Source organism: Danio rerio, chromosome 23 (genome assembly GCF_049306965.1).
Source record: "Danio rerio strain Tuebingen ecotype United States chromosome 23, GRCz12tu, whole genome shotgun sequence".
Taxonomy (NCBI): Eukaryota; Metazoa; Chordata; class Actinopteri; order Cypriniformes; family Danionidae; genus Danio; species Danio rerio.
The window spans coordinates 20,895,193-20,912,943 of NC_133198.1; the positions used below are offsets into that span (position 1 = coordinate 20,895,193).

At 38.8% G+C, this 17,751-nt stretch overlaps 1 protein-coding gene across 2 annotated transcripts in view; it reads right to left on the minus strand.

Annotated features, from left to right (window-relative positions):
* Window positions 1-17,751, minus strand: part of pm20d1.2 (peptidase M20 domain containing 1, tandem duplicate 2) — a 26,700-nt gene continuing 8,949 nt past the window's right edge. For both annotated transcript variants that reach the window (XM_021469849.3, NM_001077301.1), the window contains 9 exons: window positions 10,680-10,813; window positions 10,475-10,594; window positions 9,071-9,146; window positions 8,909-8,970; window positions 8,040-8,118; window positions 7,893-7,964; window positions 3,388-3,553; window positions 3,202-3,301; window positions 1-2,438 (listed from right to left, as the gene is read on the minus strand). In XM_021469849.3, the coding sequence (XP_021325524.1) occupies window positions 2,309-2,438; window positions 3,202-3,301; window positions 3,388-3,553; window positions 7,893-7,964; window positions 8,040-8,118; window positions 8,909-8,970; window positions 9,071-9,146; window positions 10,475-10,594; window positions 10,680-10,813 (939 nt within the window). In that variant the 3' untranslated portion in view covers window positions 1-2,308. The remainder of the gene's footprint in view (window positions 2,439-3,201; window positions 3,302-3,387; window positions 3,554-7,892; window positions 7,965-8,039; window positions 8,119-8,908; window positions 8,971-9,070; window positions 9,147-10,474; window positions 10,595-10,679; window positions 10,814-17,751) is intronic.

Here is a 17,751-nt window from a genome sequence, read left to right on the forward strand (position 1 = left end):
TTTCTATTAATAAAAATATTTATTTAACTGACTGTAAATGAAAAATTAACTCATCAATCACAAACATTTCAAAATAATGAAGGTAAACAATTAAACGACCATTTCAGTGCAAAAATAACTAGGATTTAAAGTAACATTTAACAGCTTTGCAGTGCAATAAAGAACAATAAATTACAGAATATCAAATCCACTCCACATACAAATCACTAATTTGTATGAAAATCTATTGGCGTTTTTATGTACCTCACCGTTAACTTAAATCTTCAATAAAATCTGCATAAATTAAAACACTAACTTCAGACAGAGTATGTAGAGTGCTCCGTTTGAGATGAAACTCTCAAGTTAATCAATAACAATAATCAGCATATCAGAATTCAAAAATATTATCTGTGCGTTCTGAAGCAAATTAAAAAAATGTAACTAGTTTGCTCAAGCTCCATCATTTCTCCTAAACCCAGTAACATTCAAAGGCAAAAAGTGGCACTCAAAATTGTAAAACACTATTCATCACTTAAGGATCATAATGCCCATTTGTCTGATTTATTAGCATGACTAGCTGGTTGTTTTTCTGTACAGTCACTCTGTTACAGTGTAATGATTATGCTTCGCAATGTTTTGTGTTTTTAGTCATGGGCAGTGTAGCTTATGTTCACTCAGTCATTCAGCCAACAAATTTACAGTAATTTGGTCAGATTATTCATTAATCACGACAAAAGTGATGTCAAAAATTAACAAAGTGTTGTAGCATGATGTCAAAACCCAGAAGACTCGTTTGAGAGAGTTTTTCAATACATTAAGTTCTGAGGTAAATGATTTAATCTGAATACTGACCTGCACAAGCTCAGCTAGAAAACTAATTTTGAAGTAAACTACATTTATTTTACTCTTTAACATGTTACTACATTAATGTGTTTGGGAAAGAGCTGTGCACCGCAACTGATTTCATTAATGTTGAAAGGGAAATTGTGTAAATAAGTGGTTGACTAGTTTACCAAACCCTCAGAAAGAAAAAACAAACAGTAGGTCATTTATGTATAAATCATCCATTTACATTACTCTAACAAAATTTGTGCGGGTTAAATACAGCTGTAGGCTAATTGATTAGCCCTCCTGTATAATTTATAATTCTTTCATATTCTAAAGTATTTCACAAGTGCTTTTCCAAATTTACAATGTGTTTTTCAAGACATTGTTAAACACATCTGTCTTAATAACGAATTTGCCATAATAACAGTACATAATATTTCACTACTTATTTTCTAGTAAACAAACTGCAAATTAAAGGCTTTACTAGGTAAACTAGGATAGCTATGCAGGTCATTGGACAACAGTAGATAATTCTGTAGCCAATCTAATAAAAATAGTGCTAATAATATTGACCTTATCTTTTATATTATTACTTAAATAGAAATAGAAAAGTTATTATAGGAAAAATGTGACAATGTTCATGCTATGAAAAAGAAAAAAACATTTCACAGGAGGGCTCATAGTTTTGTCTTCAACTATATATGTAGTGCTGGTCAACAATTTAAATTACACAAATTAAAGACCAGCGTTTCTCAATCCTGGTCTTTGCTGCCCCTGGCACTGCTTATTTTGCTGGTCTCTTTTATTTAACACACCTGATTTAGATTGCATAACCAGAACTGTGTTAAGCTTGACATGTTCCCTACATAGTGTTCACTGCTCTCTACCCCTGCACACAGGAATTCTTCTGAATTTGTAGTTTACTTCAGCCAAAAAAATCAGTTATTAGCATTTTTAATCATTAACAGTAATGTGAAGGTTTATTTAACGGTAATCATGTTATCAGCACAGAAGTCACGTCTTGTGCACATTATGTTTTGAATTGAACATGCTTTTAAACTGGAATCATGGGAGAATATCCAGTGATTTTCTTTGGCAGTATACTTATCGTCATCTAATTGTGACCCAAACCTATGAACCTATGAAAAAAAACATACAAAATATGCAGAGCGGGCGGCTATGAGCACCAGGATTGAGGGCCACTGTTTTAAGAGTTCATTTCAGAAGTTAGAATCTGAAGTATAAACATTTGGCAAATACATGAATATGATGTAAACCTGATTGCAGGATTCATTTTAAAATTATATAAACACTTATGCTCTTCTGTCAATGCCTATACTGTTTTTTTTTTATTGATCAGTAAGGAATGTAAGTACGAAAGTCTCACAACCTTCATTTCTTTAGTTTTTTTCTAATGTTATAATTTTTCAAATGTTCAAATCACATGTGTTTAAATGTCCCCCGAGCTGTTTTGAGATCTGTGTAAGTAACATCCCACCGTTTACAGCTCATGCTGGCTGCTGTGAGGTGGAGGCAGATTCATGATGTCATTATTCTGCATGAGCTGGAAGTAGAACTGCACAATCTCTTCATAGTTCTGAATGGAGATTCTCTCGTTCACGCCATGGAATCTAAAGAAGGTGCATGAATGTTCAATTATATTACAGGGTCCTATGAAATGCATTCTAGTTAATTGAACTAGACAACCTAGATCAATGAACTAGTTCGTCTTAGTAATATTAAATTCAACTAATCAGTATGTGCTCTATACCAAATGGCACCATTCATTCAAAATACATAGAGATCTCTGATTTATATAGTCTCTTTTAGTCTGATATTCACAGACAAAAGTATTTATATTCATAGAAATGGAGAATTATACACGAAAGCTAAATAAATACGCTTTCGATTGATGTTTCCTTTGTTAGGACAGGACGATATTTGGCAGAAATACAACTCAAAATCCGAAATCGATGGGTTCCAAAAAATCTATAGGCTTAGAAATCCTCCTTTAAATGAAGTGCCTATTAATGCACATTTTTAATTTGAAATTGAGTTTTGTAAAGGAAATGTACTAAATATCGTTATTAATTATTAAAAAATATAAAAATAATTATCATTAAAAAATTATCATTTTGATTTATATACTGTATTATTGGCAATTGTCAATATACCTGTACAAATAATATTAGTTTTGGGGTACAGTGTCACATTTGGAGAATTGATCATATGTACAGCAATACTTTTATTTTATTTACCCAAACTTTGACAAATTCTGTGACATTCCACTTTTTTCCGGGCAATTCTGCTTTTATAAAAGTTCTAATTTAATTAAAATTATCAACCACAAAACCTGTCATTGAAAGTTCTACTATTTAAGTGTTAGAGCCTTACCTCTGAGGATCCCCAGGTTTGAACCACGAAGGAGCGAAGCGATAAATGTCTTGGGTGATGTCTCTGTAGTGCCGGCTGTCAGTGTTGCCCACACAGATGCCTGTGAAAACAAATCATAGAGTGGCTTTTCTCAAGTCAATGATGTATGAAAGCGCCACTTCAGCAAAAATGCATCACAGGACTAACCAGGGGCCACTGTGAGCTGAGGAAACATGCCCAGCACTGTTTTCTTGATTATCTGGAACCCAAACGATTGCTCATCATGGGAGCTGATGGGCAGCGGGTCGAATCCATTCACCATCTCTATCTTCACACGATCATCAGATATGGTTGACTGGACCAACTCCAGAACCTGCAAGAAAACATATACAGTAGGTTTGGAACAACTTTAATGTTCATAAATGATTACAGGATTAACATTTTTGCATTAAGGGGTTAGTTCACTCAAAAAAAAATCTGTTATTAGTTACTCCCTCATGTCATTCCAATCCACTGAGAAATTTCCCCATCATTTTGTCACGGTCGGGTGAGGGGAAAAAAAGAGCGAGGACTCAATTGCAACAAATAATAAGGGTTTTATTAATAATAAAGTACAAACAAAACAAAAAGGCAAAACAAACTACCCTGAGGGGGAAAAACATAAGTATAAAACAAACAGACAAACTTGGTTCGGCTGGCAAGACACGACTGGAACAGGAACACAGAGGGAGTATAGACGTCGAACTGGCACAGAACAGAAGACATGAGGAGATTATAAGGAGGAGAAAATTAACACACAACAGATGAACATAATTAACTAATAATGGGTTAACAAGCGGGGTGGGACTAGACAATAGACGGGAGAGCGCATGACAGAGACAAGACAAGCCATGCGCTCACATAAAACAGGACAAGAACATGCAGCCAATGAGAGAACTCATTAACCACATGTTCATGACAACACAAGCACAACACTGAAGCACACAACAAAGCACGCGACCATAATGTAAACACCAAGCCACGTGCTTTGACAAGAGACGCAAGACATGAGCACACGATTGATAAACACCTTACCGTGCGCATATGCAATGCGCATGATTCATCTCAGCGCCAACCAAAACTGAAACCAACTAGACGGAGGCGCCATGAATGAAGCAGCGCGATGCTGACAGAAAAACAGAAACACTAGTACAAACGCGCGCGTCCGAGGCACACAGAGCGGGAGCGTGCACACTCTGCGTACACCCACGACGGCGTGCGCGCACACAGAGGCATACAAAGACAGAAACAGGACAAGACAGCTAGTGCCCGGGCTCTGCCACCAAAACAAAAATTTACCAGACCAGAGTGGCAGAACCCTGACACATTTAACATAAATATATTTTAGACAAAATCAGAGAGAAATCCTCAGCAATAGTCTTGAGACCTTCATAGTCAAGAAAAATTTCATGTGAATTCAGTGGTTCAACTGCAATCACTCTAAATGGGTGCTCAGCTAAACAGCAAAAAATATATTGAAAAAAGGCGGCAACACCAAAGCTCCCAAAAAATCACTAATTTATTAAATTAAAAAGGCTAACACAAAGCATGTAGTGTTTGGAACACACCGGCTCTTCATCTGACAGTATTCATCACAACATGTTGCTCTATTTATACACGAATCACATGATCTCATACAGTACATTAATCTCACAACACAATACACATTAGTAAATTACACAACTTACATATTCAAAACGAAAACACAAAAACAAATCCTAATAATACATCACAAATAAAGAAAAGCATAACAGACTATAAAAAAGAAATGTTATAGTCAAAACCTTTACCCAAACAACTAATTAAACAAGAATAAAAAGGACGTCAACGTATCTACACATCTACACACGCGTATCTACACATCTCGTCTGGATTATTGCAACTCTTTGTATCTGGATGTGAGTCAGGCCTCTCTCTCGCCTGCAGCCGGTCCAGAACTAAACTGCATTGCTTTTAACAGGCACAAAACAGGAGAGCACACCACACCTGTACTGGTTTCACTACACTGGCCACCAATCCAGTTTAGAATAATGTTTTTAAATCCCTCCATGGCCTGGCCCCTGAGTATATTTCTGAGCTAACTAAAATGCACCAACCCATGAGATCTTTTCGCTGTAAGGATCAACTCTATTTTCAAGTTCAGCGATTGCGCTTGAAATGTCAAGGTAATAGAGCTTTTTCAGTAGCAGCTCCAAGACTTTGGAACAATCTTCCACTCTCCTTAAGAACATCTTCAACATTCAGGTCACTGAAAACACATTTATTTTCTTTAGCTTTTAATCATGTGTTGTGAGTTGGTTTCTTTTATGTTTGCATGTATTATGTGTTTTTATGTACAGCATTTTGGTACCCATTGTGGTTGGTTGAAAGTGCGCTAAAAATAAGTTGCACTGCCATTTTGTAGTTTCCTTTTAATACGATTACAACAATCATCGGGTGTTTAGTCTCGTTTGGCGAAAAAAATCCTTGCAACAGTCATAGGTTAGTGTTTTCATCCAAAGTAAATTAAATTTAATAAATTTAATTGAAACAAGATGAATTAGGCCCAATTCCAATTCTATTTCTGTACCCCTACCTCTTCCCAATCCCCTTGGCCCTTAAAACAGAGGGCTTTAAAATTTACTCCTAAGAATTGGGACAGCACTACAGCACCAGCACACATCATCATATGACATCACAATCTCTTGCACCATAAGAGATCAGACAATCGCGAATGTTGTAGTTATTCCAGTTGTGTTATTTTTGGTATTTATCTTCAGGAAATCACTGAAGGAATATATTATGTTATCATAACGATCTAATGTGGCAATAAGATTGTAATACTGTGCATTTAACACAGTGGCCATATTCATCTATGGAAACACACCAAAAACAATATTAACAGTATAGCAGACATTGTAAAAAGCCCATTCACAGCCACTAGACTTTTCAGACAGGGTATTAGAGCGTCATAGTGTGTCAGAATGTTGTGGGAATACTATACAGCACTTATGCATGCATGGTGGTGAGTGACGAGGACTGCAATATCTGCTGTTAATTTTCCAAGTGACTAACTTTTTCTATAAAACCACAATCATACTGAATGTTTTCATATCAGGATGCATATAATGCATACAGCCACATGTTTTAGTTTAAATCAAATAAGCAGAAACAAACGTTGTGTGTATATATACTGTATATAATGTGTTCATGTTTAATCAATGTGTTTAAATTGTGTATGCTTCCTCATTTCTCTCTCATTATGCAAGAGCAAATTGGATGACAATTGTTAACATGTTAATTAAAAAAAACGTTTTAATAAATGAATAAAATGCAGCTTGGTGTGAACTTTACTGTTTTATCTTTTATTTATTGTAACTGATCTTTAGGAAATCTAAAAAAAAATCTAATTTAGAAGCAGATACTCAGCAGCTGTCTAAAACAGGATGGGGAGCTAATAAAATCAAATTCTATGTATTACCTGGACTCTGGAGACTAAAGCAGGTCGCACACCAGAAGCGACGCTCGGCGGCGCGCCGCGCAGCGCCACGTATTTTAGAATTCTAATCATTTTCTGATTCTATCAGGATACACACACCGGCGCCGCAAGTCGGCGGCTGTCGGCGGCGCCCGGCGACGGCTCAGGACGCAGTTCATTTTTCAGCCGCGCCACAGAGCGCCATCTGATTAGTTTCATGTTAAATATCATTCGAATGTGCGCGTCTGGTGTGCGATACTTTAATCTGTCATGTACGCGCCGTGTCGCGGCGCCGAGCGGCGCTTCTGGTGTGCGACCTGCTTAAAAGTAGAAAAAATATAAATGGGAGTGGTACAGGAATGGGAGTCATTTTACCAGGAGCGGGATGGGACAAGATTATTTTTTAAACTTTGCTCTGGGAGAGGGACGAGACAAGATTTCTTTCTGTGGGAGTGGGACGGGACAGGAGTGAAAATCCACTCCCGTGTCATCCTCTAGAGGACACTTAACAAATTCAATCCCCTTTGTGTTGTAGAGTGGAGACAGAATTTCTCATAACTGAAAAAATGCTGTGCAACCGGACTTCTGGTGTCAAATAGCGCATCAATGCTCAGAAATATGAACTTTTAAAGGCCTACTTGTCTTACCAACATAACATACCACACAGGCACCACAACATATAGATTACATTGGCTGTACTGCACAAAATCACACCTCAAATTTTAAACTTTTCAGCTGAATGGAGATGTGTAAAAGTTGACTAATGGCAAATACATTAAACCCTCTGTAATATATGCGCACCATAAACTAAAGCAGCAGTGAAGACGTAGGTGAATAGATTCATTTTTACAATTTTTTTGGCACACAAGAGTTCTTGGGAGTTTCATATGATTAAAGTTGAACCACTGAAGGTACATGGAATGATTGTCAATGTTTTTGGTCTCTTTTATAGACTTTGAAAGTCTGAAGAAGAATGAATGTTTCAGGCCATTGGAATGACTTAAGGTCAATTAATAACAGAATATTAAATTTTGGGTGATCTAATCCTTTAAGTATGCCTTAATAGCAATTCAATACTCTGTAAGGTGATCTCAGTGACTTATTCTGAGTGATTTATACGAGTTATATATACATACAAGTTAGAAGAGTGAAAGTTAATAGATGAGCTATTGGAATTGTAGTCTGGACTGAATTAGTCATTGCTGTAACCTCTCACCTCCTGCAGCGTTTGGGCTGAGTGGATACGGAAATTGACATAAGCCTCGGCGTATGACGGGATTATGTTAATCTGTTAGAGAAAAAGAAATAATGAGATCTCCATTTGCGCTAACTACTTATTGAACTTGCAAACAAAGTGGCCTACCTTTACACCAGAGTTGAACATTGTGACGGCAGTCGTGGTCCTCACGAATGCGTTTGTATCAGGTTTCCTCTCCAACACTCTGAATATGAAAGAGACACAAACTCAGGGGGTTATTTACAAGCCTGCACTGTTTATGCACAAAGTTGTTGTTGATTGAAATCAATCAATAAGGTAATTAATATGGTAAGAAAAAAGTTATGTTTAAAAGTCTTTTTTATATATAAAATACTTCAATATTATGAAATATTGTTAAATTTTAAGACAAATAATTTTAGCAGCCTTTACTATGTTCTTCAGTCTCACATGGTCTTTAGAAATCATTTAGATATGATTTAGTTGTGAATGTTCTATAATAAATAGAAAGCCAGTAAAAGAGCAGTATTTGTGTTGAATAAACCTATTTTGTAAAAATGTAAAAGCTTGTACCATCACTTTCTGTTAAATGTATTTTTAAATAATAATAGTATTACTTGTTATTACTTGTTATATATTATCTTGTAAAGAATATGTATATATATATATATATATATATATATATATATATATATATATATATAGAGAGAGAGAGAGAGAGAGAGAGAGAGAGAGAGAGAGAGAGAATATGAACATAAAGAATATAACATAATTGATATTATTAATAATTTTATAAAATAAAATGTACAATTATAATACATATAATAGTATCAAATATTTATACTGTTACAAATAATTATGTATCAAGCTTGTCATATAAGAGCACAACAGGAGATGGTCAAGAGAATGTATTAGTTACTGGTCCTAAACATTTCAGATGCAGGAAAAATCAGGAAACATGGTTTGACATCACAATAATTATTGTAGATGGCATTAAGAGCATCAATATGAACTACCTGCTGAGAAGAGGAGAGAAGAGCCACAGATTAGACATGATGAATCTGAGAGGCAAGCCGAACTATAAAATAAAAACAAGAAAAATAGATTTTCATATACTGTATGCAGAAAACAAATCAGAATTTCATGAAATGTAAAAACCTCTTCTTGCAGAGTTTTACCTTATGTGCCAGGTGTTCAAATGTGCTGCGCTCTGGGCCATAACCAAATAGTCTGGGCATTGGATTTTCCTCCAGCCTGGAAACAGATATTACAGAGAACAATGTATATTCATTAGGCACTGGCCGGTATAAGATTCTGACGGTGTGATAACCTTGGATAAAAATAGCACAGTTTTACGGTATTGTGATTACTGCTCTAAAATAATTTCTTTTTGCGTGCCTGGGTATAAAAACTAAACAAATGTTTCCCTCTTTGAATACAATATATTTTTCTAGAAACGCTTTAAATATTTGGTCCCACTTTATATTAAGTGTCCTTAACTACTATGTACTTACATCAAAAAATAAATACAATGTACTTACTGTGTTTATAATGTATTTGAGAACACTTGTGGTGCTTTTGAGTTGGGATAGAGGTTGGGTTATGGACAGGTTTGGTGGCATGGGTAGGTTTAAGGGTGGGTTAAGGTGTAAGGGATGGTCAACAGTGTATTTACAAATGTAATTACAAAAGTTAATTACAGATGTAATTACATACATGTATTAATTCCTGTGTAAGTACATATTAGTTAAGGCCACTTAATATAAAGTGGGACCAAATATTTTGTTACAGTAAACATGTGAGACTAAACAATTCAAATGAATGACTGACTTCTGCTGTCTTCATTTGTTTCAAAAACACTGATTTCTTTACATTTTTCTTTACAATTTAAAACAACATCTATGGATATCTTTTCTGCTGGAGATACTGTTAATCTAAAAAAAAAAAATTTTTAAATTTTTTTTCATCTATCATAGGAACGGTATAGCAAAACTAAAAGGCTTAACTTTTCTAAACTGTGGTGTACCTTGAAAATAGTTATCCTCTCATGCCTAATATTAATTTATATTAATTCTGTAGCGCAGTGGTGTCATGCCACTATTCATTATTAAAAAATAATAATAAAATACTTCCACAACACAACATTTACTAAAAAGAGAAGAAAAAACATCTGTAAAGTTCCCCAATTATGCCTTTTAAAAAGTTATACTGCATGCCGGACGCCTTCAATGCCTATTATCTACTGTACTTTATATGTACTAACAAAAAATGTTGATTAATTTTTTAATTGATATGACAAAATCAACAGCATCATTACTCCTGAGCTGTCATTCATGTTGGTTATAACAGTAAATGACAAGTTTCAGAATTATCTACTAAACTTATGTAATGTATAATTTATTATTTAAGTCAAAGTAGTTGGCAACTTTGTAATGTAACACTACATGAATGCGCAAATATGATCCTGTAAGTTCTTCGATGTTGTTCTGTAGTTTATACAGAGATTATAACTTCAGTTTCACACTGTCGTTGTGTAAATAAAGTAACAAAACTGTGGAAAGGAAGTATGGGTGTTCGTTTACCTTCTGACTGCTGAAGCCAAGATGCCAATGCTACTCTCTCTGGGTGGCATGGATGAATGTCCTGGAGAAGTACTGACACTCAGCTTTACTGTGGTCTGACCCTTCTCACTGATACCTATTCTATAACACAAATCAGGTATCAGTTACACACACATTCAATCATTCAATGTCAATATTAGTAGAGCTCTTCGAAATAAGGGCTCACAGGGCAGCAGGTCCATCTAGGCCACTGATAACACCGTCCAGCACTGCCAGACCTTCATCTAAAACATACAGGAGCTTTACTCCACGACTCTTCAGGAGCTTCACGATATTGACTGCACCATGTAAGCCATTCACCTAATGAAAACAAAAATAAATGTCATTTAAAAAATATTTTAAGTTGTGGTTTGGCTTTCTTTGCCAAGACCAGAAAGAATTTAGTCTTGGTTAACAGAATCATTTTTATGACCAAACTTAAATAAAAAAAGATAAATAAAATTAAAAAATTTAAAAAAGACAACAAAAATTGATTATATAATGTATAGTTTTGAGACAGAACTTTTGGACAGTGAGCTAAATTGTAATGGTATAATGGTATTAATGGCACTGTCCAGCCAATGGCACTAAATGCACCTAACAAAAAGAGAGACAACGATGAATGTTGGTCACTCAAATTCACACAAAAAAAGTTTAGAAAGTTTTAAATATAGATTTTTTTGAGTAAAATGCTTGGATTTATTTCTTTTAGATCTTTATTCACCCCTGAAACCTCATGTGGATGGCTGCTTTTTATTTAATATTACTATATTGAACTTTTTTAGGGACTGCTGATAAAAGTAATTAGGCTGGCTTGTCAAAGCCAGACTACTGAAATGCTATTTAAACTTATTATTATATTTAATGGGGTTTGCCATAGGCAAAGTCCATTCTTACTATTGTGGTTTATTATTAATGGGGTTTGCCATAGGCAAAGTCCATTCTTACTATTGTGGTTTATTATTCTTCTTCTTCTTCCTTCTTCCGTACCATTTTTCGGCGCGTAACTAGTCCCGCAGCTTTCGTCCCAGACCCTTCAAAGTGGGGTCAAATCGTGCGGTCTTATCGGGAATGGTGTGCTATGACTTTTATAAGGGGTGGGGGGTTTTTTGGCCCCGCAGGGGCCAAAAAACCCCCCCAAAAATCCCATAGACTTAACATTGAGCCGAATTTTGACGAATCACAGCGCCGAGTGTGAATTTCATAGAAATATGGGATTCACAGCATCTGTAGGGGGTTGCAGCCTAAGTGAGAACATACCACGCAAGGGGGTATAAGTTGCACCCCTGGGGCTCTAGGACGTCCCAAAGTGCTCCCATTGACTTACATTGGCCCATTGACTCCCATTCATTTTCTAGACACTCGTAAGATACTATTCCCGGAAATCGCCGTAGCGCCAACAGTGAAACTCGTAGAGACATGGGATTCGCGACATCTCGAGAGGGTTATAGGAGGCTTCAACCCACACCCCGAAAGGCGGTAAATGTTGTACCCCTGGGGAGCTAGGACGTCCCAAAGTCTCCATTGACTTTACATGGAGCCGAACTTTGACGAATCACAGCGCCGAGTGTGAATTTCATAGAAATATGGGATTCACAACATCTGTAGGGGGTTGCAGCCTAAGTGAGAACATACCCTGAAAGGGGGTATAGGTTGTACCCCTGGGGTGCTAGGACGTCCCAAAAGGGTCCCCATTGACTTTACATTGCCCATTGACTCCCATTCATTACATTGACTCCCATTATAAATGTCATATGTCAATCAAAGTACATAGCACTGTCATACAGACTTGGGGGTTGGCTTATTTGACTAAGGCAACCAATCAGCATCTCATTATGATTTTGAAGCTCACAAGCCACGCCCCCCAAACCACTTAAAGACCCTTAATAAGTGCCCCATTGACTTAACATGGGGTGGGATGTCCCATTGCAGATCCCATTGACTTCCATTATAAAGGTCACACATCTATAACATTACATAGGGGTGTCATAGAGACATGGGGGTGGGCTCATCTGACTCAGACAACCAATCAGCATCTCAATATGATAATGAATCTCACAAGCCACGCCCCCAAACTGGTCCCATAGACTGCCATTATAACTGCCCTACATGCATATCTTTGCTTAGCAGTGTCCTATTGACTTGGGGGATTGCTCATCTGACTCAGGCAACCAATGAGCATCTCAATATGATAATGAAGTTCACAAGCCACGCCCCCAAACTGGTCCCATAGACTGCCATTATAACTGGCCTAGATGCATATCTTTGCTTAGCAGTGTCCTATTGACTTGGGGGTTGGCTCATTTGACTTGGACAGCCAACCACATTCAAGTTCACTCTGCAACCTCGCCCATAGCAACAAAACAGAGTACCCTAGCAACCGTTCATCAACAGCTATATCTCAGCATCGGAACATCGTAGAGACTTGGGGATTGGCTTGTTTGACTCATGCTAGCAAACGGAACTTCCTATATGCTACACATGCTAGCAGTGACTAGCTACATGCTAATATTGACTAGCCATGTACTGTAACTTGCTAGAAATGCTTACTAAGTATAAATATTTCATCAGGCAAGTATGTGAGGCTTGCCTAGTAACCACCCAGGGTACCCTAGCAACTGCCTAGCAACCACCCAAATTACCCTAGCAACCGCCTAGTAACGCCTTAGTAAGGGCCTAGCGACCACTCAGGACACCCTAGCAACCGCCTAGCTACGCCTTAGCAACCACTCAGAATACCCTAGCAACCACCTAGCAACACCTTAGCAACCACCTAGCAAACACTCAGGGCACCCTAGCACTGCTGCTAGCATGATGCTAGCAACTCGATTAGCATGATGCTAACACGATTACCATCATGCTAGCTACATGCTAATCATGTTAGCATCATGCTAGCAACTCGATTAGCATGTTGCTAACATGATGCTAACACGATTAGCATCATGCTAGCTACATGCTAATCATGTTAGCATCATGCTAGTAACTCGATTAGCATGTTGCTAGCATGATGCTAACACGATTAGCATCATGCTAGCTACATGCTAATCATGTTAGCATGATGCTAGCAACTCGATTAGCATGTTGTTAGCATGATGCTAACACGATTAGCATCATGCTAGCTACATGCTAATCATGTTAGCATGATGCTAGCAACTCGATTAGCATGTTGTTAGCATGATGCTAACACAATTAGCATCATGCTAGCTACATGCTAATAATGTTAGCATGATGCTAGCAACTCGATTAGCATGTTGTTAGCATGATGCTAACACAATTAGCATCATGCTAGCTACATGCTAATAATGTTAGCATGATGCTAGCAACTCGATTAGCATGTTGTTAGCATGATGCTAACACAATTAGCATCATGCTAGCTACATGCTAATAATGTTAGCATGATGCTAGCAACTCAATTAGCATGTTGCTAGCGTGATGCTAACACGATTAGCATCATGCTAGCATCATTCTAACAACATGATAATCATGTAGTGGACAGTGGTAAAGTGCTCCCTTTTGAGGCAAAAACGTAACCCAAAATGGTTCCATAGACATAACATTGGCACAAAATGGCTGACATTGGCACAAAATGGCTGACATCCAAAAATCCCCATTGACTTAACATGGACACAAAATGGCTGACATTGATATCGAGATTAGAGAGTCGTAGAAGCTTGAGAGTGGGCTCATTTTACTCGGCCTATCAAGTCGGTATTACGTAGTGACATAACACATTTGTAAACACCCCCTAGCAACCACGTTAAGCCCCCTAACAACCATAAAACAACATAAACAAGTCATATTTCAGCACAGGAATATCGTAGAAAGACAGGGTTTGGGTTCTTTTGATGCAGGTTGATCAAATCTCTATTGAGTTCACCCACTAAAACAGCGTTGCCACAGCCTAGCAACCATGTACAATACCCTAGCAACCACATAAACACATGAATTTAACCATTTCTTACCTTTCCAGTGCTATTGCCCAGTTTACTACCATTTTGTACCCCATCGATTTGCCACGCAAACCCCATTCACATTTCCTTTAGGAAATGTACAATTCTAGTTATAATTATTATTCTTACTTCCGCCCAAAGTTCGGCGCGTAACTAGTCCCGCAGCTTTCGTCCCAGACCCTTGAAAGTGGGGTCAAATCGTGCGGTCTTGTCGGGAATGGTGTGCTATGACTTTTATAAGGGGTGGGGGGTTTTTTGGCCCCGCAGGGGCCAAAAAACCCCCCCAAAAATCCCATAGACTTAACATTGAGCCGAACTTTGACGAATCACAGCGCCGAGTGTGAATTTCATAGAAATATGAGATTCACAGCATCTGTAGGGGGTTGCAGCCTAAGTAAGAACATACCTCGCAAGGGGGTAAAAGTTGCACCCCTGGGGCTCTAGGAGGTCCCAAAGTGCTCCCATTGACTAACATGGGCCCCATTGACTCCCATTCATTTTCTAGACACTCGTAAGATACTATTCCCGGAAATCGCCGTAGCGCCAACAGTAAAATTCGTAGAGACATGGGATTCGCGACATCTCGAGAGGGTTATAGGAGGCTTCAACCCACACCCCGAAAGGCGGTAAATGTTGTACCCCTGGGGAGCTAGGACGTCCCAAAGTCTCCATTGACTTTACATGGAGCCGAACTTTGACGAATCACAGCGCCGAGTGTGAATTTCATAGAAATATGGGATTCACAACATCTGTAGGGGGTTGCAGCCTAAGTGAGAACATACCCTGAAAGGGGGTATAGGTTGTACCCCTGGGGTGCTAGGACGTCCCAAAATGGTCCCCATTGACTTTACATTGCCCATTGACTCCCATTCATTACATTGACTCCCATTATAAATGTCATATGTCAATCAAAGTACATAGCACTGTCATACAGACTTGGGGGTTGGCTTATTTGACTAAGGCAACCAATCAGCATCTCATTATGATTTTGAAGCTCACAAGCCACGCCCCCCCAAACCACTTAAAGACCCTTAATAAGTGCCCCATTGACTTAACATGGGGTGGGACGTCCCATTGCAGATCCCATTGACTTCCATTATAAAGGTCACACATCTATAACATTACATAGAAGTGTCATAGAGACATGGGGGTGGGCTCATCTGACTCAGACAACCAATCAGCATCTCAATATGATAATGAAGCTCACAAGCCACGCCCCCAAACTGGTCCCATAGACTGCCATTATAACTGGCCTACATGCATATCTTTGCTTAGCAGTGTCCTATAGACTTGGGGGATGGCTCATCTGACTCAGACAACCAATGAGCATCTCAATATGATAATGAATCTCACAAGCCACGCCCCCAAACTGGTCCCATAGACTGCCATTATAACTGCCCTACATGCATATCTTTGCTTAGCACTGTCCTATTGACTTGGGGGTTGGCTCATTTGACTTGGACAGCCAACCACATTCAAGTTCACTCTGTAACCTCGCCCATAGCAACAAAAGAGAGTACCCTAGCAACCGTTCATCAACAGCTATATCTCGGCATCAGAACATCGTAGAGACTTGGGGATTGGCTCGTTTGACTCATGCTAGCAAACGGAACTTCCTATATGCTACACATGCTAGCAGTGACTAGCTACATGCTAATATTGACTAGCCATGTACTGTAACTTGCTAGAAATGCTCACTAAGTATAAATATTTCATCAGGCATGTATGTGAGGCTTGCCTAGTAACCACCCAGGGTACCCTAGCAACTGCCTAGCAACCACCCAAATTACCCTAGCAACCGCCTAGCAACCACCTAGCAACCGCCTAGTAACGCCTTAGTAAGGGCCTAGCGACCACTCAGGACACCCTAGCAACCGCCTAGCAACGCCTTAGCAACCACTCAGAATACCCTAGCAACCACCTAGCAACACCTTAGCAACCACCTAGCAACCACTTAGGACACCTTAGCAACCGCCTAGCAACACCTTAGCAACCACCTAGCAACCACTCAGGACACCCTAGCAACCACTTAGAATACCCTAGCAACCGCCTAGCATCACCTTAGCAACCACCTAGCAACCACTTAGGACACCCTAGCAACCACCTAGCAACGCCTTAGCAACCACTTAGAATACCCTAGCAACCGCCTAGCAACACCTTAGAAACCACCTAGCAACCACTCAGGACACCATAGCAACCGCCTAGAAACACCTTAGCAACCACTCAGAATACCCTAGCAACTGCCTAGCAACGCCTTAGCAACCACTTAGAATACCCTAGCAACCACCTAGCAACACCTTAGCAACCACCTAGCAACCACTCAGAACACCCTAGCAACCGCCTAGCAACACCTTAGCAACCACCTATCAACCACTTAGGACACCTTAGCAACCACCTAACAACACCTTAGCAACCACCTAGCAACCACTCAGAACACCCTAGCAACCGCCTAGCAACACATTAGCAACCACTCACGACACCCTAGCAACCGCCTAGCAACACCTTAGCAACCACATAGCAACCACTCAGAACACCCTAGCAACCATTCAGAACACCCTAGCTACCAAAACAAATACATTGTACCCCATCGATTTGCCACGCAAACCCCATTCACATTTCCTTTAGGAAATGTACAATTCTAGTTTTTATTATTCTTCTGAGACTAAATTTCTGACTCTATCTCCTCCTAGAGCTTTTGAGCTATTACCACCAAACTCGCTCCAGACCTCCAAACTATTCTGACTCGTGTTGCTATATCTCCTCAGACTGATCCGACTTTCGGTTTTCCGAAAAACGTCCCGGGACTGTCGGAAAAATCCCATAGGCTTAACATTGGATCAAACTTTGTGAGCTCATAACTCTGCGTCAGACTGTCACACATACTTCTAACTGGGCTCATTTAACTCAGACTATCAAACTGCCAATGACTGATCACCTTTAAACTTTCTAGCCACGCCCTAGCAACCACTTTTTGACCCTAGTAACTGTCCCATAGACTTCTATTCAAAAGACTCTCATTGACTTAACATGGGATCAAACTTTATGAGCTCATAACTCTGCATCAGACTGTCCTACAGACTAATGGCTGAGCTTATTTAACTCAGACTACCAAACTGCCAATAACTGATGAGCTTTTAACTTTCTAGCCACACCCCTAACTACCACATACTGCACCCTAGCAACTGTCCCGTAGACTTCCATTACAAAAGACTCTCATTGACTTAACATGGGATCAAACTTTGTGAGCTCATAACTCTGCATCAGACTGTCATAGAGACTAATGGCTGAGCTCATTTAACTCAGTCTAGC